The sequence below is a fragment of the Panthera leo genome, chromosome B2, assembly GCF_018350215.1.
Source record: "Panthera leo isolate Ple1 chromosome B2, P.leo_Ple1_pat1.1, whole genome shotgun sequence".
Classification (NCBI taxonomy): domain Eukaryota; kingdom Metazoa; phylum Chordata; class Mammalia; order Carnivora; family Felidae; genus Panthera; species Panthera leo.
In genome coordinates, this window is record NC_056683.1 from 119,856,158 (window position 1) to 119,880,661 (window position 24,504).

At 37.1% G+C, this 24,504-nt stretch overlaps 1 protein-coding gene across 10 annotated transcripts in view; it reads left to right on the top strand.

Annotated features, from left to right (window-relative positions):
- EYA4 (EYA transcriptional coactivator and phosphatase 4) overlaps positions 1-24,504 on the top strand; it is a 276,398-nt gene that overhangs the window by 132,079 nt on the left and 119,815 nt on the right. For all 10 annotated transcript variants that reach the window (XM_042939863.1, XM_042939862.1, XM_042939868.1 and 7 more), the window contains one exon: positions 13,891-13,940. In XM_042939863.1, coding sequence (XP_042795797.1) covers positions 13,891-13,940 — 50 coding nt within the window. The remainder of the gene's footprint in view (positions 1-13,890; positions 13,941-24,504) is intronic.

Sequence of the window (24,504 nt, forward strand, 5' to 3'; positions counted from 1 at the left end):
AACAATTCTTTTTTTTTTTTTTAATTACAAAGGGAGCTTCAGTGCCAGAGAATGGACTTAATTGCATTATCTTTATCTCTTGAATTTAGCTGTCTTTTCATTTTATTAGAACTTAACATATCTCTTCCTTTTAAACATAAACGGCTTTATTTTAGAAGACATTTTACATAAAATGATAACCTCTGTGTGAATATTTATAACTGTGATCAGCCCTTCCCATACCTTACATAAAAATACATAAAAAATGAATTACATAAAAATACCTGTAATTATTTTCCCACTTTGTCAGCATACTTGAGTGTAAGAGAAGAAGAAAATGTTGTACTTCCTGGAGAAATGTAATAATGAAAGTAAAAATTTACAGGACTTCTTCCTCATCTAAAAAAACCAAAAACCAAAAAACAAAAACCCAAAAATGAACAAACCGAAAATGTTGGGTTTGGGACATTGAGTACCAGTCTTCATTTAATCCTTATTTTAATGAGTACCAGTGCTTAACTTGTCATGAGGCATTTCTTCTCCTGAAATACTTTGCTTTAAAAGAAATTAAAGTAAAATTTGCTTTTAGAAAACTTAGTGCAGGGATTTGACTTTTCGAGTAGCTATACCAGTGGGCTCTGAATGGTCACAAGGATTGTAGCTTGGCGGCCTGGGAGTCAGAATCAATACTGTACTTCTCATCTGTGCCCACTGAGAGACAGGCACTGTCCATGGGGGTGACCTGTGGTGGTACGTCATCTTACCATAAACAGAAGGGCGTGGAGAGCCATGGGCTGGAGCCAGGAGTGTTTACTCACCAGGTGTCCTCCTAGTTACCCTGAATAACTGCACTGCCTCTGGAGCCAGAAGGGTTCATTCCAGAGCAAGGTGTTTTTAAGGCTACCTGGATGTTGGTTAGAGACTGTAAGCCTTTCAGAGTATTGTGTAATCCTCCAACCGGGTTTCATTCTACCCACACTGGAGAGTGGAATTTACTGGCTGTTGAACTTCACACACACACACACACACACACACACACACACACACACACACACACATTCACACACACACACACACACACACACCTTACTTCCAAGTAAAACTGGATTTAGTTTCAGGTTTGGGGACTTTAAATGAGGTAAGTTGTATTTAGCTTTTGATTGAAACATTATAACTGCTATTATATTATGTGGTAAGCCATCCGTGTAAGTATAGGCAGTTCTATCTCAGAGAAAGATGTTAATTACAGTAATTTGGATTTTTCTCAGTTTTAGCACAAGGATGATAGAAGAAATATACATAAAATTGAGCAAGCAGATCAATATAGAGAAAATCCCTAATCTGTACATGCTGAAACTTTTAAATATGTTTTATTTTTACTACTTGAAACTTAATTACATTTTGTTAATGCTGGGAGAAATGCAGGCGAAGCAGTAATTGATAATTAATAGATGAGATTTCATGAGAAAACGTTACTAGTTGACTTTGAGGAGTTTCCCTTATAGGGGCATGCTGTAGGATTTTTAAAAAAATTAATACCATCTATTTAGATGAACGGCCATTTTTTTCCGGATAATTATTTTTGTTTTGAAATTGTATGCTGAATTTGGATTTTTCATTAGATTTCAGATGTAGTCATGTCGACGATACGGGTTTTTGTATTTTTTAAGAGAGCAAATATTTTTCTGTATGGGATTTTGTTTTCTGCTTTTTTCCCTAAAACACTACTAGTAAAATCAGGTTTAATTTTAACTTCTTTAAAAAAAAATCTTAAGTTTCTAGTTGGTTTTACCTTCATTTGGATGTGCAGCTGAGGAGATACTTTGATTTAGAACCTTGATGTGGAAGCATTTGGTGTGCTTTGGTTTAGATTATTTACATATATTTTTGTGTCTTGGAATCTCATGAAGAAAGAGCGTGAATTGCCGTGTCTGCTGCATCAAGGGGCTAAAATGTGGGTGAATTGTCACCATCCTTCCGAAATCTAAAAGAATTCTTTCACTCAAGACCACCGAGGAAAGCCTTGCTCTGTTAGTCCTGTTTTATTATTCTTGTGAGAAAAACACAATTCAGGAGGAGAAAATGTCCTCCAAGTGTCTGTGGCCCCTGATTTACTGCCAGAGTTAGATTGTTTAGGGAACCTGTTTGAAGAAAGAGAGAATGAATTATCACAGCCAATAAGTTTTCCAGTTTGGTTTCCAGGGTCTACTGAGCATCAGTCCACGCTATCCGGTTTCCTGCTTCTTTTCTTGATTGCAGTTACTATTTTCTGAAACCCCGTCTAATTGAACAATGATGTTATCCTACCTTAGTTTGCTTTTTGAGTGTTCGTTTTTCACCAAAATTTTCTACACTACTAAACTATCACTTACCAAAATGGCGACAGAAACAGATACCAATAATCTATAATGCTTTGTGTTATAACTTCTCAGGGAGAGGGAGGGAAGGAAGGAGAGAGGGAGGGCAGGAGGGAGGGAGAGAGAGCAAAAGGACAACAGAGAGAAAAGGCAATTTAAAAAATCTCTACTTTGATTTTTCTCTCTCTTCCTCTTAAGTCCTTTATAAAATTACTGTTGTTAAAATTTTGAAAATTACACGGTCTGACTTTTCAAGCTCACAGCCACCCGCAGAAGGAAGGTGGTTGTGTGTGTCCAGGGCAGACTTACATTTTGCTTTGGGGAAATGGTGCAAGCCAATTTTGAAGGTAATACAGCTGTTGAAGAAATACAAAAGCCAGATGACTTCATAAGTGTGTATTGAGGAAACCAGGATAAATTGTCCTTAGAACCTGCTCTCACAGAGCCATTTTAATTGAGGTCAAAGAGGAAAAAATCGTAAGTACATTTCAATTATTTATTAGGTTTACCTAGAATGAGACCTTCACTACAGATAGCCCTAATCTATAATTCCTTTCCTCTTTAACCCTTGAGTTTAACCACGGTGTGGTTCCATTTTACTTTGAGACCATAGATTGTTCTCCATTCCTTATGATACATTAATATTTAGGACCACAGAAGTTGTGAAGTTACCTGACTAAATTTCACTTCCATCTAAGGCATGAACTTCTACATTTAAAAAAGACTTACAATAAATTGCTTAGTTTTTATTTGAAATTACACAGTTAATGAGAATATTTCTTATCACATATTTGTACGTGTGAAATATGTTTCACATGAAACTGTTTTGTCTCATGCTCTTAGCCTGCAAGTAATTAAAATGTACATTTAATTCGATAGAAAAACTACTCAGACAGAAATCACATAATTTGTGTTTTTCAGTGTGGAAATTATGTTACAGTCTGTGTTTTATGAATTCTGCTAAGGAGGAATTTCATTTTAAGATTAAAACTTAAGGAAAGGTGATTTATAAGCTATTTATAAAAATGGTTATACAAGATGGCTTTAATAGAAAACTACTTTCAATTTCAAAACTGAAAAACGTTGCCAAAATGTTGTAAAAAATATATGATTAAAATGAATCATGCCACACAGTATATTTTTTTTATTAGTGTATATAGTTTAAATAAAAAATAAAAAGCTTGATGCCAACCAACATCCCAAGATTTTCTCTTTATAAAAAACGTTTTCATTTTATGGGAGATCAAGAATTTAAAATTTACACAATTTGAAAATAGAACTCTTTATCAATATACTGTGCAAGAAATATATTTACACCATACGTGCACTAATCTTCAAATTAATTTACAGATATATGCTGTTCAATTTAAAATTGCCTTTAACATTTTATTGCATATGCTCTATCTATTAATTTGTTTTTAAAGTTAAAGGTTGCATCAATTTTCTTTAAGTTATTATGATACCTTTGGGCATATTAGGAAAGTATGTACTAACTTAAAATATCTTTTAGAGTTTATACATTTCAAACTAAGATTTTAACAGAAGCTTTTACTAAAATGATTGCCTATCTATTCTACAATTATATATCAATAAACTGGATTATCTCTATGTTAGTTATCATTCAAGTCGAAAAGGTTAGCTATCAGCTATACCTAACGGGCAGATGATGTTAGGTGCACTAGAGTGTGTTACACAATGATTGATATTTATGCTGCAAAACAAATGATAGCTAATCTATGCCTGTGGCCAAATTCTTTTGAAGTTTCATGGCTAAGATGAGCTGAATTTGTTAAGTGGTAAAGGGCTGTGTTGTCTAGGGGCCTGACGTGCTTGGCAGGTCATGATAAATGGGGAAGTGTTTCTTAACCTTGTGGCCAAAACATTCCAATATCTAAGAAAAGGGTGGGGGGTGGGGAATGACCGCAGAAAGATGTAGAAGACATTGCCAAAAACATTAGCAAGACTTCTCCATCTAGGGAAATAGGGTGAATTCTAAGATTATTTTTAAAGCATTATTTGTGTGAATTCATAAATCTTGAACAGAGGGAAATCTAAAGCTAAGATTTTTATATTTAGTATCAGTAGAATTGTTCTATCCTGGCTTATTGAGAAAATGTACCATAGAGTCAGCAATTTGAATTCGATTGCAGTGGCTTCTACCAAATTAACGTTATGCTCGTTGATTACTAGTTCTTGGTTTGGAATTGATAATTCTACTTTGTCTTTTTGTTGTTTTAATACTATCTGCCTTGTGACACCCATGACTGCAAAGAAACATGTAAACAAAATGTATAGAGGAGACCAAGATTGATCTATGGGTAAATATCTCTTAGATGTTTATAATCAACGTTTGTAAGACAAAAAATTTCCTTTTAAGACTCATCTATCATATTTAGGCAAAGTATCATCGTTGAACAATCAATCTAGTCTTGTTTCGAAACCTGGAGGGGAAAAAACTTTCATATGTGCTGGAACCTGATATGTTAAGGCATCTTATGGTTCCTTTTGTGGCATTTTAAGGACTTTGTTACCTTTGATATAGTCCCTATTGGGTAATAATCAAAAAACATATCTTTAGAAGGAGTTTGAAATTTTCCTGGGTATTTCATACAGTGTATGTAGAGTTTATGGCAGGTGACAAAGGACTATGGCATAATTAAGGAGAAAATGTGCTTCCAAACTCTAAAAGCATATGAGGTTTGACATTTGATTTAATACTTCTATGTTGTACATATATAATTATGCTTTGTTTCCCTGAGTCATTGTTACTAAGTTGCTTTTTAAATCTATCCAACCTTGCAATGAACTCTCAAATAATGTGAATACTATTGTGACAGTTGTAGTTGATGAAGAGTTATAGCCCATAAGATTTTTTTACTTTTAAATATAATTCCTCCCCAGTGGGTGATTTTGTATAACCTCCCTCCCCCAAACCTGGGTCCCGGAAGGCCCCCTGCTTTCAAGGCCAGAAATCAAGTGAAATCTTGCCCATGACAGTCCAATACTAGAGGGGTAAAATAATTTCTACTTCAGGTTTTTGGTTGTGCATTTTTACTTCTTAACCTTCTAACCCTCCTATTCTTAGTGTATGTGTTTATTTTGTTTACTGTTGCAGTCAAAAATGGAATATTCAATTGTTTCTTTGTACTTTATCTATGTATAGCATTTAAAGAAAGGAGATGGCAGTTTTTCTTTGAACTGAGGTGGATATAGACTTCCAGTTTTGTAGTAGACTTCACTCACTTTTGTAATAAATAAATAGCGTGGTCTTTGGGGAAATGATAGTTGGTGTTACAGGGGAGAACTTGGGGAAGCAATGATAAAGAGGTTGAAAAGGGATTTACTAAGAAAAGGGAAGAGTAAAGAAACTTCCCTAACTCCATGAAAAGGATTTCAGAAATCTGTGAATTTTAGAGCAGCCAAGTTTTTGTTTCTCAGAAAGAATGACACTTTATAAAAAGTAGATTTAGGTTATTTCATAATTAGATTTTTATAAAATCTATCTCCAAGTCATTAATGTTTTGGCCACTATTTGGCAAAATGGCATTTCATTTCATTTCATTTCATTTTATTTCATTTCATTTCAAAATCTCTCAATTTGTATGGGCATATAAAAACAGGTATATTTTTGGGGCGCCTGGGTGGCTCAGTCGGTTAGGTGGCTGACTTCGGCTCAGGTCATGATCTCACGGTCCGTGAGTTCGAGCCCCGCGTCGGGCTCTGTGCTGACGGCTCAGAGCCTGGAGCCTGTTTCGGATTCTGTGTCTCCCTCTCTCTGACCCGCCCCCATTCATGCTCTGTCTCTCTCTGTCCCAAAAATAAATAAATGTTTAAAAAAATTTAAAAAAAACAGGTATATTTTTTAAAAACTCTATGTGACAACTTTGTGTTCCAAAGTTTTTTTTTTATACTTTAAGTTTTTAGAAGTCAAAAAAGGAATTGTAACCTGTATAAAAATGTAGAATAAGTCCGGTTGAAGAATGTGAAGACATTTTAGTTGAAGCTGATTTAGATAATGTCTAAGTTTGTATCTGTATGGGACTATTAGAATAGCAATTCTATGCTTATCTTATCAACATAAATTACATTTACTCTGCAGCACAAATAATCATAGATTATCTCATTAAAGTGTACATCCCATGCTAAGTTCTAGAGTGGTATTAACTTGTAAATATTATATTTACAAAGTGAACATATATTCTGTTTGACTATTCCAAGTAAATAAATGTTAGAATAATTTTTGGCAAAGCCTCCATAGTAAAAATTATATATTTTGTTGAATACTCCAACTATTATTATTTTGGCTCAATTTTTAAAAGTTAATTCATATACCTACTTTTCTGTTTTGTCAGTTTTGTTACTGTATGCATTCTGGAGTAAAATTTAAAAAAGGACAAATTTTAATTCATATTTATTTAATGCTACTAACTTGAGAATAAGATGATCTGAAGAAACCCTTCAAACTCAATGTCAGCTGGTTCAACTAAATGAAAAAAATTAAACATTTTTAAAAGGGTCATCTAATTAAAACGTATTTAATGAAGGCACCTGGGTGGCTCGGTTGGGCATCTGACTTCAGCTCAAGTCATGGTCTCGTAGTTCCTGAGTTCGAGCCCCACATCAGGCACTGTGCTAACAGGTCAGAGCCTGGAGCCTGCTTTGGATTCTGCGTCTCCCTCTCTCTCTGCCCCTCACCCGCTCACACTCTGTCTCTCCCTCTCTCAAAAATAAATAAACATTAAAAAATAAATAAAAATAAATAAAATGTGTTTAATGAAAACATAAGTTACATTCCCAGGATACAGCTGGAATAATTATAAGAAAATACTTTTTCACTCCATTATGTAATTTGGAATTCAGATATTCCAACTTCTAAGTATTAGAAAATAATGAAAAGTGACACATAACAGTTGATATTTCAGGAAGCTTCTTATTTTCACTAAGTCAGAATGTAAAGGAAGTGAGGTTAGATACCTATATTTCTTTATTAGGCAACTATTTACAACTTTATCCAATCCAGTCATAAAAAATACATTTTATAAAGTGTACAGACCCTCGGCATTGATACTTTACAGTACTTGTACAAATATTGTTTACTTATAAACAGAAGTCACTTTTGCATTTAGAGTATTTATATTTGAAATACAACCAAAGTTGGCAACCTGAATTTTTGTGGTTGACAATAATCCTGTGTCACTTTCTGTGTTCACAAAGAATTTCCATGCAATGATCTATAGTATAATTTGCATTTGGAAAACAAATTTTATTTTTCTGTCTTTTAATCCATTTTTTTCCTTAAACATACTGCATGTAAATCTAATTTACGTTATATTTCCTACACAGTTCAGTGAAGAAATAAAGATTGTCTTATATACCACCCATAAAAATATGCATAATGAGTTTCATTACATCAGCAAACTTTCATCTCTGAAATTTTCATCTTTGGATGAAATTATTGGAGTATAATTGCAGAACTGATCCTTTATTATCACTGTATAATATATCCTAAGACTTAATCATTAAAGTTCATTTCCAAACAAAATGAAGTTACAAAAGAGGTCTTTTGAAAATGTCATCATCCATTATTCCATGTTTTATTTTTTTTTATTATCTTTAATGTTTCAGGATTTATAAATAGCAAGATTAAGTAGAAAATAATTGTAATAATTGGTTCCAGCTGTTTAGAAGATGATGGATAGGATAAAAGAAACTTGTTCTTCTTTGCAATTTTTTTTTAAATGAGTTAATTCTGTTTCTCTTGAAAAGATTGTAACCTTCTCAAAGCACCTAGCGGCTAGAAAATGTTTAAAAATTTAAGGGGATTTTTATACTTGAATATGATAATCATGATGCAAAACATTCTATACATGATGCATTCTACATATATTTTCCAGACGTTGGCAATATTGATTACTCTCTCAACAAATCCTACATTCTTTATAATTCATTTTAAAAGTACAATTTATGTTACTTATATACATACCGCCTTAAAAAACTTGAAGGATGAATGGTATTGTGAATTAGAACTACTTTTATGATTTTCTAACTAAGGTAATATTATTGACCAGTGTTCTCTATTCCTTTATTCTGCCTTATTTTCTCTTGGCACTTACCTCTGACATTATATTCTTTGTTTACTTGTTTACAGATGTACTGAATGTCTTCCCCATTAGAATGCATGATCACCAGGCAGGTTTTTGTTGGTCTGAGTCAGTTTTATTCAACAGAAATAGGGTGTAAGCTGTATATGTATTTTAAATTTTCTAGTAGCTGCATTCGAAAAATAAAAAGAAACAAGGGAAATTATTAACCTCTTATATCTCAAATATTTCATTTCTCAATATAAAAAATATTGAGATATTTTACATGTTTTTCTTGCTAACTCTTTGAAATCCTGTGTGCCTTTTATATTTACAGCACATCTTAGTTTAGACTAGGTTCCTTACAGGTTCTAAATAGCCACACATAGGGGTGCCTGGGTGGCTCACTCAGTGAAGCATCTGATTCTTGATTTCAGCTCAGGTCAGGACCCCCACGGGTTCATGAAATCAAGCCCCATGTCGCCTGCATAGGATTCTCTCTCTCCCCCTCTCTCTGCCCTCTTACCCCCGGTCACGTTTTCTGTCTCTCTTTCTCTCTCTCTGTCTCTCAAAATAAATAAACTTAAAAAAAAAAAAGCCACATGTGGCTAGTGGCTGCTCTGTTGGACTGCTCAGGTCTGGTTCATCTCCATGCCTACAGCGGTACCTAGAATACCCAAGGCATTCAGGAAAGCTCTGTTGAATGAACAGATCCTGTTTATTTCAGACGAAAAACACCAACAAAAGCACAAAGGTTGTTTCTCACGGTAGCCCTTTTTTGGAGTGGGTGGGGTGTTGGTAACATGGCTAGATGCTAGAGGTATTTGGATAATTTCTTCAAAACTCCATTTCACTTCACATATATGGACGTGAAATGTTACCAGTGCTTGGTGAAAACAGGTGACTTCAGTAGTCCAGTTTAAAAGATTCCTTCAACGGTTACCATATTTCAGAGATAACTAGTAGGTTCTTTAAACATTTTTCCATGGGATGTTAGTTTCAACTCTTAGTTTTTAAAACACCTAATAAAAACAAGTGGCAAGTCTGGCCTAGGAGAGAGAGAAAGGCTTGATGTATAGGCTTCAGTTCTAATTCCGTCCCTGTTAGTGCTAGCTGTGGGACATTGGACAGGTCGTTTAACCTCTTTGAGCCCTTCGTGTTCTCATTTGTGAACACTAATGATGTGCCCATCATACCTGTCTTCATAGATTAAATGAGATTACACATATACATAGTCCAGCATAGTGAGTAGGAAAAAAAAAATTGCTTAATAAACGACAGCGATTATCATTATTATGAATTAGTAAAAATTGAACTTGTAAATAGCAAGATGTTTTGAACTTCATTTTAAACGTTTTAGGTTGTATATTTATGAATTTTAGGTTCTTAGCATACTGATTAACATGCCTTCATATATCTGGATTTGAAGTTTACCACACAGCTTGCTTGCAGGTTAACCTTTCTGGTTCTCAGTGTTATCCTCTATGAACTGGGGAAAAATAGTATCTAGCTAAGCGTTGTGCCTCATATATAATAAAAATTTAGAACTTTGAGCTATTATTCATTCATTCATTCTAAAAAGTTAGTGTTTTGATATTTTTATGTTAATTACATACTAAATAGTTATTTTCTTAAAACAAACTTGTAATTCTTTTTTCATTTCGCTTTGATTCTGCATGTACTTTCATAATGTTAAGTAGGGTTAAAATTCACATTAGTGCAGCCTATTAAATGCATTTAACACTATTCATTTTTTTCTTCTTGGCATGTTTTTGCCCACCTCCTTGTGTGTCTTATGAAAACTAGGATTTGGATTTAAATAATGGGCATGAAATTCTGCCTCATTTCTTGGCCTCCTTGTTTCAACTTTGTTCAGAAACAAATTCAAAACTAAATTGGTGATCTTGGCGACAGAATATATTCTGTAAGGATATTCTTTCTCCAGTAGCATACCTACTTTAGCAGCCACCATTTAATGAAGCGTTGTTGATCTCTCAGATGGGAGAGTGTGTTCATGTTTAGATAAAACTATCTCTTTTCCCCCTAGTTCTGTGATCAAGACACAATAGATGTAAGTTTTTTAATAATTCATTTAACTTTTTTCTCTATGGGTTCAGAAATAACAGGGTTTTGAAGTATTTAACAAAAGTTACAAGTTAACATCTTTGTTGTTCTTTGGCATTATTAAAATGTCTTTTCAAGGACAGGTTAAAAGATCAGATCATGTTCTTCTTTATACTTTGCTTCAATCAGTAACCGGATTCTGTCAATTCTGTCTCAGAAATATCTGCCAGAAACATCCTCTCAACTCTGTCCTCATGGCTCTTAATTTAGGTCTTCACCATCTCTCACCAATGGATTGAATGTGATCTACTTAGTAAGCCAGGATTTGGGGAGCGTGTGAGTCCATTTGAGCTGCCATAACAAAATATACCACAGACTGGGTAGTTTATAAACAACAGAAATTTATTTCTGTCCGTTTTGGATGCTGGAGGTCTAAGAACAAGGTACTAGCATGGTCATGTGGTGACAGCCTGCTTTTGTGGTTATTGTCAAATGGTGACAGCCTGCAAAGTGCTTTCTCACTTTGTCCACACATGGTGGAAAGGTTAGGGAGCTCTGTGGGGTCTCCTTCATGAGAGCATCAATCCCATTCATAAAGGCTCCACCCTGATGACCTAAGTACCTCCCAAAGGCCCCACTTCATCCCAGGGGGTTGGGATTTCAACATATGCATTCTGGGGGGGGGGGGGGGGGGACACAAGCATTCAGACCATAACAGGGAGCATCTGCTCAAGGCGAGGGATGTAGTGATGTGCAAGGTCAATGCCATCACTGTTTTCATAGAACTTAAACTTTCTCTCCTGTTGCATTAGTCTCTTCAGCCCTCACCTTGTCCCCCTTCCACACTATCTTCTACATCATCTCTAAAACGTATTCTTTTAGAAGTGTTCAATTCAAAGATTAAATTCTGAATTCTTTGCCATATATAAGGTCTTTATAATAGGATGCCTCTGGCATATCCCATGATGTTGAAATATCTTTCTCCAAACAGTCTTGGAAGACGTTACCTTTTAGGACTCAGTTGAGAAGTCACTTCCGTTGTTACTCTCCCCATCTTCCTTTGGCTGAGGTAGATTGTTCTCTGAGCACCCATAGCACTGCGTAGACCTTTCATACTGCAGTCCTAACACTGCATAGACGTTTCACACGGCAGGATTCTAAGTATTAACTCTTCCCCCATTTGACCAGGAACAAATGAATGAAACCTGAAAAAAAAAATCACTTTGTGGAATTTACAGCTGTAACAGTATGTATTGACAAAGACTGTCTATATGTACTTCAGTCTTTCATCACATGCGTATTGTTAGCTCTGAATCTGAGACTCGGTGGGTACTAGATAGGAAGTAATCAGTAGATGTGTTCCCTGCCATTATAATGGCCACTTTGAGGATAAATTTTAAAATGTCAGAACTGTATGGTTAATTATTTGGAGAATGCGGTCTTATAAAGCCATGGGTATTAAAAAAAATTCTTTGTTTATTAAACTACAGGAAGTCATCTGGTTCTGACTCTCGGGAGTGTATGTGTAGTTCGCTAGGATGGTCTGGAACTTCTTCAGCCAGGTGCAAAGTCCAGTCAGCATAGTCTTGAGGAAAATAACATTGACTTTGAGGGGATTTCTGCATACTCCCTGGACAACTCGTGTAGTTTCTGGTGAGGAATCATGGGAAGGAACCAGTGGGAAATAAAGGTTTTTTTGTTCTGGTGGCCTTCCCTTTAAAAAAAAAAATTGTTTCAGCAAGTTTTAGTGGACATAAGACTTTATGTGGGTTTCATAGTAAGTTTTATATTTTAAGAAAAGTATTCCTTTTTTTAACTCTTCTTTAATTAATCTTGAAAGCATTTCTTTACCTCATGGTGCTGAGTTCCATGTCAAGAGCATAGAAAATGTTATATGCTAGGAAAGGAAGGATAATCTCTTTGCTCAATGGTTTTAGTTTCATATTGTGCAAATGTGTACGCAGGATGCAGAAGAGAGCGTGGTTAATCAAGCAAGAAAAAGAATTGATTTCCCAGATCATGAAAATGCCTTGGCTTAGCAACGAAAGCAAAAAACATAGGTTTTTGAAAGTGTGGGAGTTTTTTTATGTGTTTTTTTTTTAAGATTAAAAAAAATGCTTATTTATTTTGAGAGAAAAAGAGAGAGCAAGCAGGGGAGGGGCAGAGAGAGAGAGAGGGAGAGAGAGAATCCCAAGCAAGCTCGTGGGGAGCCTGACGCGGCCTGGTCTCACGACGCTGAGATCATAACCTGAGCCGGAACCAAGAGTCGGACGCTTAACCGACTGAGCCACCCAGGCGCCCCTATGTATTTGTTTTTTGAGTATTCCAAGTCAGAGGAGGAAAGAATTACTTTATGAGCTGGAAAGACAATACTGTATCTTTAAAATTCAAAACTTACTCCCAAGCATTGCCATTTGTATCACAGTTGACACACAGGGTATGTGCCCACCAGGGTATGTGCCCACCGTGTACTTTTAGTGGACTTACTTTTCACTTCCAAGCTATGTATTAGAATTTAAAACGTCTTGGATTTCGTAGGTGGCACAGATGGACTATCACAGTATAAACACCCAGAGTATGTAACGGTAGACTTGGAAATGTGTATTGTTCATGCTCTGTATTAACTAAGGAATTTTTGAAATAGCGTCTACTTTGCATATAATATACCCTGAAGTCCATAGTAGTTAGATAAAATATCTGTGCTTGAAGTTAAATTATGAAAGACCATGGATTTTTGCTTTACCTTCTTTTAGAGAATGTAGCACCCACTGTTGTCCAGAAATGGGTAGCAAGTCCTGGAAGCAAAAGTCATTTTCGTTCTTTACCTTTTGTGGGCTAAAAACCGCAAAGTTGAAATATAGCCTGCAAAATATACTGCAAATATATGTGAGAAGTCTGTGAGCAATGCTGGAACTTAATTGATATGCTGAGAAATATAGAAAACATACAGCCACCGGATTGAGAAAATGAAAATTAATATGTGAATGTTTTAGCTAACACCATACTTTGCCCCAGAACCTGGTGTTTATTATTGTGCACTGTGGTAGGGGACAGAAGTGATATCAATTGGAAAAACATTTCTCAGTGAATTGAGAACAGTATGGCTTTCTTGTTCCTAAGTGGGAAACCTGGTTCTTTGGTTTCTTTGTTCCTAGTTAAGCTAGTCCCAAGCCATTTTGACTGAACATTTTACATACTTACGGAGTCCAGGGAAGTGCCGTTGGCAGCTGATCATGGGATAATAATGAACTACACTATTTAGCCCCGCATGCTGCCCTTGTAAAATGTGGAGATTATTTTATGGAGATCTCGGTGGGCAGGGCTGTATCCACTTTAACAAGTGTGCGAACCTGAGCGAGGAAGTTGTATTTTCACAGGAAAATAACTCGCGCTCTTTTCTTTTCTTACAGGTAAAGAAAACGTGCACAGAATCAGATGCTTCAGAACCTCAGAATTCCAGGTACTGTAAGATAGAAGTCAAGACTCCACTAAGGGAAATGGCAATTTTGGAGAACTAGTCAGATGTTATACTCCAGATACAACTGTGATTTGAAGCATTGAGGTCCAAAGAACTTTTCTTTATGCAAGCTACATTTCATATTGGCAAGGGTACCATTAATCGCAACATGAATAAGAAGGATTCTGATTGAAGTCACCTTTAAAGAACAATAGTAGAGACAGCTCTAGAAACACTGGAAAACACTGTCCCTTCACATTCATTATTTGAGTTCAGCTTCCTTTTTCTTTCTTATCTTTTCTTATAATGTATTTTCACATGTGAAATTCTTCCAGAGATTCCACAGCTTTAAAAAAATCTGTGTTTACCAGTAGAACTACAATTTTTTTTTTCAATAAAACATTGCTAGATTTTGAGAATGCTCTCAAATTGGAAAAATCAAAATCGACTTGGCACTCTCTTTTGGGTTATTTGGAGCCTGTAGAAATGATGCAACAAAGTGCTCAGACCATTGCCTACAGGAATTTAGCACCGTGTAATTGTCTGTGTGTTTGGTTCAGATACCCAACAGATGTTTTCAGGCCTACACGTGTTCACTTCAAATCCAGGCTTGAATTTTAAATGGAGAAAGAAAAGTATTGTAGGTACCACTACAATAATAAACATATCCAGAATACGATATTGATGATATAAACTAGCTTATTGTGTCAAGAAATTTGTATTTAATGGTGAGATGGGTCTCATTTATTTTGTCCTACTTGCTTCAATGCATGATGTAAGTAGTGATTTTATTGCTCTAATACAGCAGGACAGATCTAGGTAAAAAGTTAATGGCCACCGTATATCCTTTTTGGAGAACCAGTATATATTATGTACAGTACCTTTTCAGTTTGAGTTACACCACCTCTGTTTTATGCAGTGTGATATTCCTATAATTAATCCCTAGACCTATTATATTAAAATGGTTATAAACGGTCTTTTCTTCTGGACCATCAGGAGTACATAACAGGATAGAGGACTTTTTGACATGTGTTCTTTGGCATTTTGATCTTTGTCCTTTATAATTAGGGATCAAAATATAACCAAAGAGTTTTACCTTGTTGGAGCCTGAAGAAATGGATGAATCATTCCAGTTTTTCCTACAGAGCAGAGTAATTCCAGGGCTCATGGAGAGAGAGAAAGGCCCAAACTCAACTCCTTGTGAGCATTTCCTTTCTAGTCATTTTGCTGACCTTCCTGAGTGACCTACCTAGGGCTTGTTATTTAAGTAATTAGATAATTTTTGCAAAGCTGATCTTAAGGCTTAGTAGGAAAAAAACAATATCATCATCCTTCTTAATATTTCATATTAAAATGTTTTACCCATAAGTCCACTCAGGATTTTTGGACCTCGTGTTATGCTAAGATAAGTTTTAAATAAGCAGAAAGCCACCAAACTGATTTTCTTCACAATTGTTTTCAGTAACATAGAGGAAAAACAGAATTTGTAGCTCAGTGTATTTAAACCAGAATTAGATCATTCTTTTTTTTTTTTTTTTTTTTTTATCTGTCAAATCCTGGCTTATAAGGCCTTAAAAGTACAATATTGTTTTTAAGGTAAATAAGGGTTATTTTTAAAACACTATTTACATATATTATTTTATAATATAATTATTATATTAGCATATAAAATATAATATACAATATATATTAATTGAAAGCTATCTGTACTTCCTGGAAACAAGGAAGTGGTTGCCACAAATTAGCTGCTTCTAAAAAGTTTCCCAATTTGTAATATAAATAGGTAAAATTAGGCAAATCAGTATCTAATGACTCGAAAGCTTTTAACATGAAAATCAAACAAACAGTCCTTACTTACTAAAACACAAAATGGAAAGGACCTTCAAGATGACTGAGGATCATTTACTGGTTCAAGGTTGCCTACACATTTTGATCTTGACTGGTCTCCTCTCCTAACTTCTGGTGCAGGAGACAATTTCCACACCCTAGAAACGTCCGTAACATACAGACATGACTATTCTTGAATTCTGTATTTATTCATGGGTATGAGGTATTGGAGTACCAAAACTGGCACTTAGTTAATGCAGTGATGGAACACCAAGAGAATAAAAATATGTAAAATATCATTCTGTACAGGCTACAGTAACTTACTGAATAGTCAACAAATCCAAGAATGCCAAAAATAGTATTTATTATATACATGTACTGAAGTTCACTTTTTATCACCTATTAAAACCCACACACACACATACCAAAATGTCTTTATTACAGACACTAGGCAGTGTTGCTTTAGCAGTATACATATATGACTACATTCTTTTGTGCTTATTAGGAACCACAAACCTTTCTGTATTCTCCTTCTGTCTCTCCCTCCCCTGTGTGTATGTGTGAGAGAGAGAAAGAGACAGAGAAACAGAGAGAGACCGAGAGAAAGGAGAGAGAGATTGATTGATGCAGATTGAGATTTAAAGCCTGGGGCTAGATAATTCTACTGTAAACAAATCTAAAGTAAAGAACTGAGCTCCAAATGAAATACTGCATCAGCATAAAATGCATGCAAGCTGGAGACCCGCTGCCTTATAAAGTGCTGCCTCACTTGGAACGTAAAGCTAATATAATTCATTTATTTAGCTAGCTTTATAGTGTGTTGGTTTTGGATATGAAAAGATTAGAATAAATGTAGATGGAAAGTGTTTTTACAGTAGGGAAGTAATTAAATTGGGTGTGGAGACTTTGTAAGGAAAATTCTTAGGGTGACATATGTGTATCAGCAAATTCTTTGTCTTGCTTGGCCTTAATTCCTCTTTTGGAAAGAAATGTTTGAGCTGCAGATGTGACTGGTAGATGGGGAAAAAGAGACTTTACCAACCTATGTAGGTAAGGTAAAAACATCTTAGAAATAACATTATATGTATATATTAAAAGTCAGATATTAGGGACTGCATTTTCTAAGGTTCATAAAGCGATATTGAATTTGATGTCGTATGGAAAGTCATATGATGTGCTTCATAGAAAAATGGACATTTCTTTTTTTTCCTTTTTTTTTTTTTGCTTTCCTCTGTGTTGCTAATCATGTAATAGTATCATTGGCTTTTGTTCCTAAAACTAATGTTAACCATAAAATGGATACCATTGAAAACAAAAATCTGTATTTTTCATATACTTTATCTAAACCTAAAATTGTCTGTTACTAGATAGACTATCCTAAAAAGTAAATCGAAATACCATTTTTATGTTGATTTTTTTTCCCCCCTGTATGGGTGGTGAATTTATTTGTGTAGATTTGTGCCTCATTTGAGTCTTCACTGAAAATACATGGATCTGATTTAATTGTGCGATAATGAATAACTTCTGGACAGGTGAAGTTGCTAGAAGTTTCTGTAAGTCTCGCGTATTGTTAACTTTTCTACTTTCAGTTCTTTCTCATAAGAGGTGAGGAAATCATTTATTTCATTCTTTAATTTTGTTCCTGGCAGATATCTCGTATGCAAATATGCCTGTATGTTAAAATAGTCCCCGTGATACCTGAATGATTTCTTTGGTGACATTCTTTGGTGGAATTTGGTTTCCCTTTCTTCCTGTTTGGGTCACTAAAAATGAATGCAGCATTTTCACCAGGAAGAGACCAAGAATGTAGACAGGAAATAAAACTCAAATCCGGCAATTTTGTTTTCTACTTCTGCTATTAATTATGCAGTGAATGGAAATGAAGCATTTTCGTGAAATTGGCTGTGTGAAGTGACTTCTAGGAAACATATCCATTCTTTTCCTGTTACTGCTTCCTCTCATCCCGGCCACAGTATCTACCACCAGCAGATTATAGGAGGGAAATACAAGGGAGAGTAGTAAAATATGGACAGTGCTCATGGTGACTGTGAGCCAAGATGCTAGGTTTTCCATGTGAAGAATAAAATGAAAGGATTCAGTGGGTAATGGTGAGGGGTGGACTCTTCCCTCCTTCAAAGGTTGAGCAATTTGGTTTGCTGGGAAATTGGGTTTCCTGAAATCAGCAAAGCCTCCGTTGTGTGCTGTGACTTGCCCTAGTCTCTACTGACTTGACAATGATCACAGAAAGACAGAATGACTCTCAAGCTTTGAATGAAGCCCCGGAATGAATCTCAGCTTACTATCTAATATTTCAATGAGCCTCAGGAATTTGATCTATTCAGTGTCTATGTAGAAAATCTTTACAAATGCTCCTAATTCATGTTGTGTAAATAATTATGATTTAACAATGTTATACTTAAGGCATTACGTTGTACATATTTGTTTGCTGGTAAAACGATTATTGTAATGCTTCCAGAAGCCTGAAATGTTTACTGACGTAGAATTTCATGTCAAAAAATTAAATGCTGTGTTTTTTTCATGACAGTGAAAGCTGAGGGCCCCTTTGTGAAAACACACATTTGTATTTCACTGTGTCAGATCAGAGACCCATCTAGGCCAATATTGTGTCTCTAAGAAGCATCAAAATCCATGACTACCAGGTTGCCTCTTCTCAAACTTGCAAATCTCAGGATTACGTACTAATACACAGGTTCTCTCAGTAACACAGTCTAAGCTATTCAGTCCGTGTTCATGTAACCATTTCATGGACTTAGTTACGTTGCTAGCAAATACTATCTTTTGGACTATAGAACCCAGAAAATTAATAATCACACTACAAAGTTAATTACTTTGTATTAATTCCTTCTACAACCACCTCTTTCAGGTCAGAAGGTATACTTGCCCTGAAGATGATTGATGGATATGCTGAGATAGTGTGATTTAGTTCACAGGTCTGGGGATTTGGAGAGAAAGAACCTGGAACTCCATGGATACATAGTTAACCAGAGTCATACCGTTGCTCAAACTCTTTCTTTCCAATTGTGCAACCATTCTGCCTCATTTGAAAGCCCAGCCTCATGAGGATGCCTCTGTGGTTTCTTTATTATTTTGGCCAGCATTTATTGGAGGTTTTCTGAGTCCGTTTGCCTTCTCTGGTGTGTGTTGACAGATTCCTACAGAGGTGGAAAGAGCTGGGATTCTGAACAAGAATGAAGTATGTGTTCTGTTTTGCAGTTAGTCATATCCTCAGTATCGAGATATCTTGACCCTTTCGGTCACGGTAGCCGTTGAGCTAGTCTCCTCAGATGATCATGTAAGGTATCCACTAAATCCCTGACATCAGTTAGTGATAATCGAAGATTTAGAGAACAGTCTCAAAACTTAGATTATTGTTTTCTAAGTGCCCTATCATACAGGTTTCGGATCAGCCTTTTCCTATAGTTCATGGGAACCCCTGGTGATGTACCTTCGTTGGCCAGTACAGCTCTACCCTTGTGTAGCTCTATACTTGTTCATTGTTCTGCTTGTTTCCCCTCCAGAATTAATTACCTTCCAAGATTCAATGAGTAAATGAGAGTAAAAAAATGTATGTGAAAGGCCCTTACACATTGGTACTCACAGAACAGTTTCTTAGTATGTCTTTAAAATTGAACAAGGTAATGGAGAAGGCTAGGCTGCAAGTAAAGGGAAGAAGGGCCTCACTGTCGATACTTCATTCACACGCACTTATGTGCTTTTTAGCTTTGGCTTTATGTCTTAGGATCCCTAGGTCTGGTTCATGATCTTTTTGCTTACTTCTCATTACATGTTTTTCTCATGTAATTTTTGTTCATGACTCTTGACATGGCCCACCATGCCTAGCATGCTCTGGTCACTACTTTTTTCTAGCTTTGGTTTCAGGCCAGCTTCCCGTGGTGGAAGGGTCTGAGCTCACAGATGCCACTGTCCTTCCACAGAGGCTGGGACCGCTCTTTCCCCATTTGTGCTATGCTCCCCCTCCCAGCTTTGCTCCCCTACTTAATTTCAACTAATCCTTCGTAGGATCTCTGACCTTCCCCGGTGAGCCAGTGGTCTGGACCCATCGTTGTGTGGCTGCATGGCCCCATGTGCTTCTCCTTCAGGGGCACCTCATTTGATTAACGTTGGCTTCATTCACTGTACTATAAGCTCTACAAGGTCAGGGTCACATCTACTTTTTGCTGTTCCCTATTATATCATTATGTAGCACAGTGCTTAGCAGGTACCAGGTTAGTATGTACCTGTTTAGTGAATAGTAACTTCCGAATATGCAAATCTAGCTAGTAATCTCTCCTGGAACATCTCTGGTAGCCACAAATCCCTAGTTCAGTTTTATTAGGGATTTCGCTCTGCCATCTCAAACTGCTCTTACAAAATACGATTATGATTACACTATCTCCCCCAGGATCGGTTCTTTCCTGTGATAATTCTCTCAGTTGTATCCTGCCTCGGGACTGTAGAGTAATCTCTGACCTCTTTCTCTCTTTCCTTTCCCAAGTCCTGTTGGTCATCAAGTTGTGTTTAATTTTCCTCGGCTGTGTTTGGAATCTCTTTATCCTGCCCTTCCTACTGTGGCTGTGAAAGTTCAAGCTGCCCTCACCTCATCCCTGAATTAATACAGTGCATTTCCATGTGGCTCTCTCGTTTCCCTAAAGACCTTGCCTTTCTGTTCTGCCAAGCTGTCAGATGAGCACTTCTTGATGACATTTTCCACATGGCGTTACCCTGTTCATTGATCAGACAAACGGTATTTAGTAGGCATTCAAAATATACACAGAAGCATGAACAGATCATCTTAATAATAGAATTGTGTGCATGAGGTAAAAATGAAGACATACGTGTTCATACCTAATTGCTGTCTGTAAGAGGCCAGGGATTACCAGGATTACCTGTTACCTGCTGCCCTGTTGCCCTTAGTCTAATCTGCTAGATACTCATTTAGTCCTATTTCATATTCTTCCTTTAGTTGCAAAGTAACATAAGAACACACGGATCTACCGTGGGTCTTGGAAAGTACATTCCTGAAAAAATAAACCAGTTACATATACTGTGATTTTCATTTTTTCCCTTCTCCTGCCCTCGTTTCCTACATGGCTCTTAGAGGAATACAAGATCTTTGGGTACTGTGTGGATGTTGAAAGCATCCATCTTAGGGTACTACTTGCTTGGTAGTTCTACAGGTGAGCTCATTTCACAAGAGAGTTAGAGGAAAATGGTGCCACCAGAATGCAGCTTGGACAGTGAGCACTGGGGACCAGAATGCCCATGAAGAGTTTCAGGGAAGATTAAGGGCTGTGGTGGAATGTCAAAGAATAGATAAGATTTGAAGAAACGGGGAAAAGAGAGCCCAGTGATGTACAGGAAAGGACTAGAAACTGAAACTGACAGGGATTTTTTATAGGTGGTGAGTAGTCCCAAATGATGCATGTCGGAAATAGTTGATGAGATTGGAAAATAGGTAGATAATTGCCAGCTTGGATTCCTAGGTTTTTTGGTTTTGTTTTTTGTGGGTTTTTTTTGTTTGTTTGTTTTGTTTTGTTTTGTTTTGTTTTGTTTTGCTTTTTAGTTAGGATTCATTGGTTGTAGCCACTACTATGAGGCAGTTTAAGCACAAAAGAGGAAATTTGTTTTTTTGTTACTTTGTGGTTTTGATATTAATCTGAGAGAATGTGAGAAGAAAGGGTTAGAGGGTTTGCTGGATTTTGTAAGATGTGCGAGCAGAGTAGGGCCCACCTTCCTGATCATTTCTTTTTTTTTTTTTTTTTTTTTTTTCTTTTTTTTTTTCAACATTTTTTATTTATTTTTGGGACAGAGAGAGACAGAGCATGAACGGGGGAGGGGCAGAGAGAGAGGGAGACACAGAATCGGAAACAGGCTCCAGGCTCCGAGCCATCAGCCCAGAGCCTGATGCGGGGCTCGAACTCAGACTGCGAGATCGTGACCTGGCTGAAGTCGGACGCTTAACCGACTGCGCCACCCAGGCGCCCCCTTCCTGATCATTTCTTATTCACCCAGGTCCTGGCCTCTTTGCTACTTGATGTCTTTACGTCTTGATGAATATTGGCTGATTGGCCTTATTTTCTCTCAAGGTCCCACAGTAGGAGGAAAATGCCCATGTTACAGTGCTCCTGATATAATTTTTACCTCTATAGGTAAAATTTCTAGACTAGAATTTCTCTCTCTTTTTCTTTATCTCAGCTCCAAATTTCTGGGGAAAGGAATGGTATCATTCCTTTTCTTAAAAAAAAAGTTTATTTGTTTTGAGAGAGAAAGAGAGAGTGAGGAGGGAGAGGGGCAGAGAGACAGGGAGAGAGAGAATCCCAAGAAGGCTCCATGCTGTTAGCACACAGCCCAACACAGGGCTTGATGTCATGAACCTTGGGATCATGGCCTGAGCCAAAATCAAGAGTTGGACATTCAACCAATGAGCCACCCAGGCACCCCTACCCAGGTCTGTTTTATCCAGCACCCCTTCCCTGAGTCCTAAAGTTTCATAAAACCCAGCTTTTATCACTGTCTCCCTCCCTCATGAGATATAACTCAGTGGTTATCCTTTTCACTAGGATGGAGACTTGGAGCTTGATTTCATAGGTCGGACATCTATAAACTGTGGTCAGCAAAGAAGAGATTGTGTGACAGAGCTTTAAGCTGAGTGGCAGCCAAGCTTCAAAGTAAGAGGAGCTCCATTCACCTCTTTCTGAAAAGCCTTCTTGTAGTTCTTGACCCTCCTGTCCCCCTTCCCCAAGCTGACCAATTGCTATTTTAGTGGACCCAGTCCTTCTCTTCTGCTCTCAGATGCCAGTGCAACTGGAAATTGCTTTCTCCATTTCCTCCAGTTGTTAAATGATTGTCTGATGAATGCGCTTCATGCCACAGTTCAAATTATTTATCTTTCTGAAGAAAAATTTGCCAAAATGAGGATACAGGTTTGGTCTTACTTTTTTTAAGAAGCCAACTCTCAAACAAACTCAAAGAAATACACTGAGTGATCAATAACTTAGAGCCCCAAAATTTGAAATTTACAGATATTGATTGGGAGGTCACTGGTGGGTTGCTGATCAGGTAATAACGTGATTCAGTTGTACTTGTGATGACGGAGCAGCCATTGCACAGGTGCCTGGAGGCAGGGAGGCTAGTAGCCATGGGACTTACCTTTTTTTTTTTTTTTTTTTACACTTATTTATTTTTGAGAGACAAAGAGAGGCAGAACACAAGTGGGGGAGGGGCAGAGAGGGAATGTGACACAGAATCCAAAGCAGGCTCAAGCTCCGAGCTGTCAGCACAGAGCCTGACTCAGGGCTCGAACTCACGAACCGCGAGATCATGACCTGAGCCGAAGTCGGACACTTAACCAACTGAGCCACCCAGGTGCCCCGCCATGAGACTTACTGAAAAGGCCTGAGAGACGTTGAGCAAATAGTGTTATTTTTAGATGGCATTATACAAGTTTTTTTTTTTTCCTATGGTTTAAACACAGTTTCCAAATTTCCACATCATGTATTATTTATTTATCTTAAGAAAAATACACATATTGTAAAGCATGAAATAATAGATTTGGCTTGAAACAGGCGTGGTGGCAGTGGGAGGGATCTGGCTTCTTCCTGACAGCTTGCATTATTCTCTGAAGATGAGGAGACGCTTGACTTCCCCACATGTATTAGTGATGAATTCCAGAGGATGGCTGTGTTCCTGGTCAGCCTCTCTTACAGTAAACGGAGTTCTTCTGAAGTCTTTCTGGTTAATAATATGAAACAGTCTTTCTGGAGACCGTGAGCTGCTCTGAATTAATTTGGTCAGAGTAACACATCACATAAAGTAGCATTAGTTTAGCGTCTTTTATCCAGAGGACCCGAGGAGCCCCAGAGTGATCATCAAAATCATTATGGTCGGGGGCCATGGTGGCCTCTGAGATATGCCATGTTGGCTGATGGGATGCCGTGTTGGCTGATGGGGCTCCTGAGCTACATAAATCCTTACCGTTATCCTGGACTTGGTGTATTTTCAGTGCAAAGTTCTTGACTCAGCTGAGTAGAAAATGGAAATTTTTGGAGGGTCCTCTGCAAGTTGGGCCAACCTAAGGCGGCAAGAAACCAGATCTTAGTTTTCTTCTCAGTAGTTCACTTAGAGCAACACTTATTCTTGCCCTTAAAGTTACTACTGATCGAGCATCATCTATGTGTCGGGCACAGGTCTGAGTGCTTGAGATACTTCGGTGAACAGAACAGGAGCATACGTGATGAAGGATTATTTCAGGAGATGAGAAGTACTAGGGAATAAAACAGAGTCTGAGAGGTTCTCATTTTAAATTGGGCAACATTTAAGCAAAGGCTTAAAAGCACTGGTAGTAAACCACGAATAGGGCCGGGGGAGTGCATTCCCTTGGGGATAAGCCAATGCAGAGCCCTGCCTGGTATGTCCAAGCAACAGTGGGGAGGGCCTTGTGGCTAAAAGGGAGTGAGCCCAGAGTTTCAAATTTGAAGTGGCAACATTCTAGAAAAGCTGCGATTTCTGTTATTTCCTGTATTTGAAAATATTTATTAAGAATTTTAATAAATCAGTTGTAAATATTTTTTTTTTCTCCTGGCCTATGGATGATAATCTCTGACAGGCAACTCATGCATCACTGCCACACGATGGGCTTGATGGCCTGCCGGGAACACCTCTTTTTGCCACACCACACGCATCTTGCCAAGACAAGGGCTGTGTCCTGATCAGAAGGCTT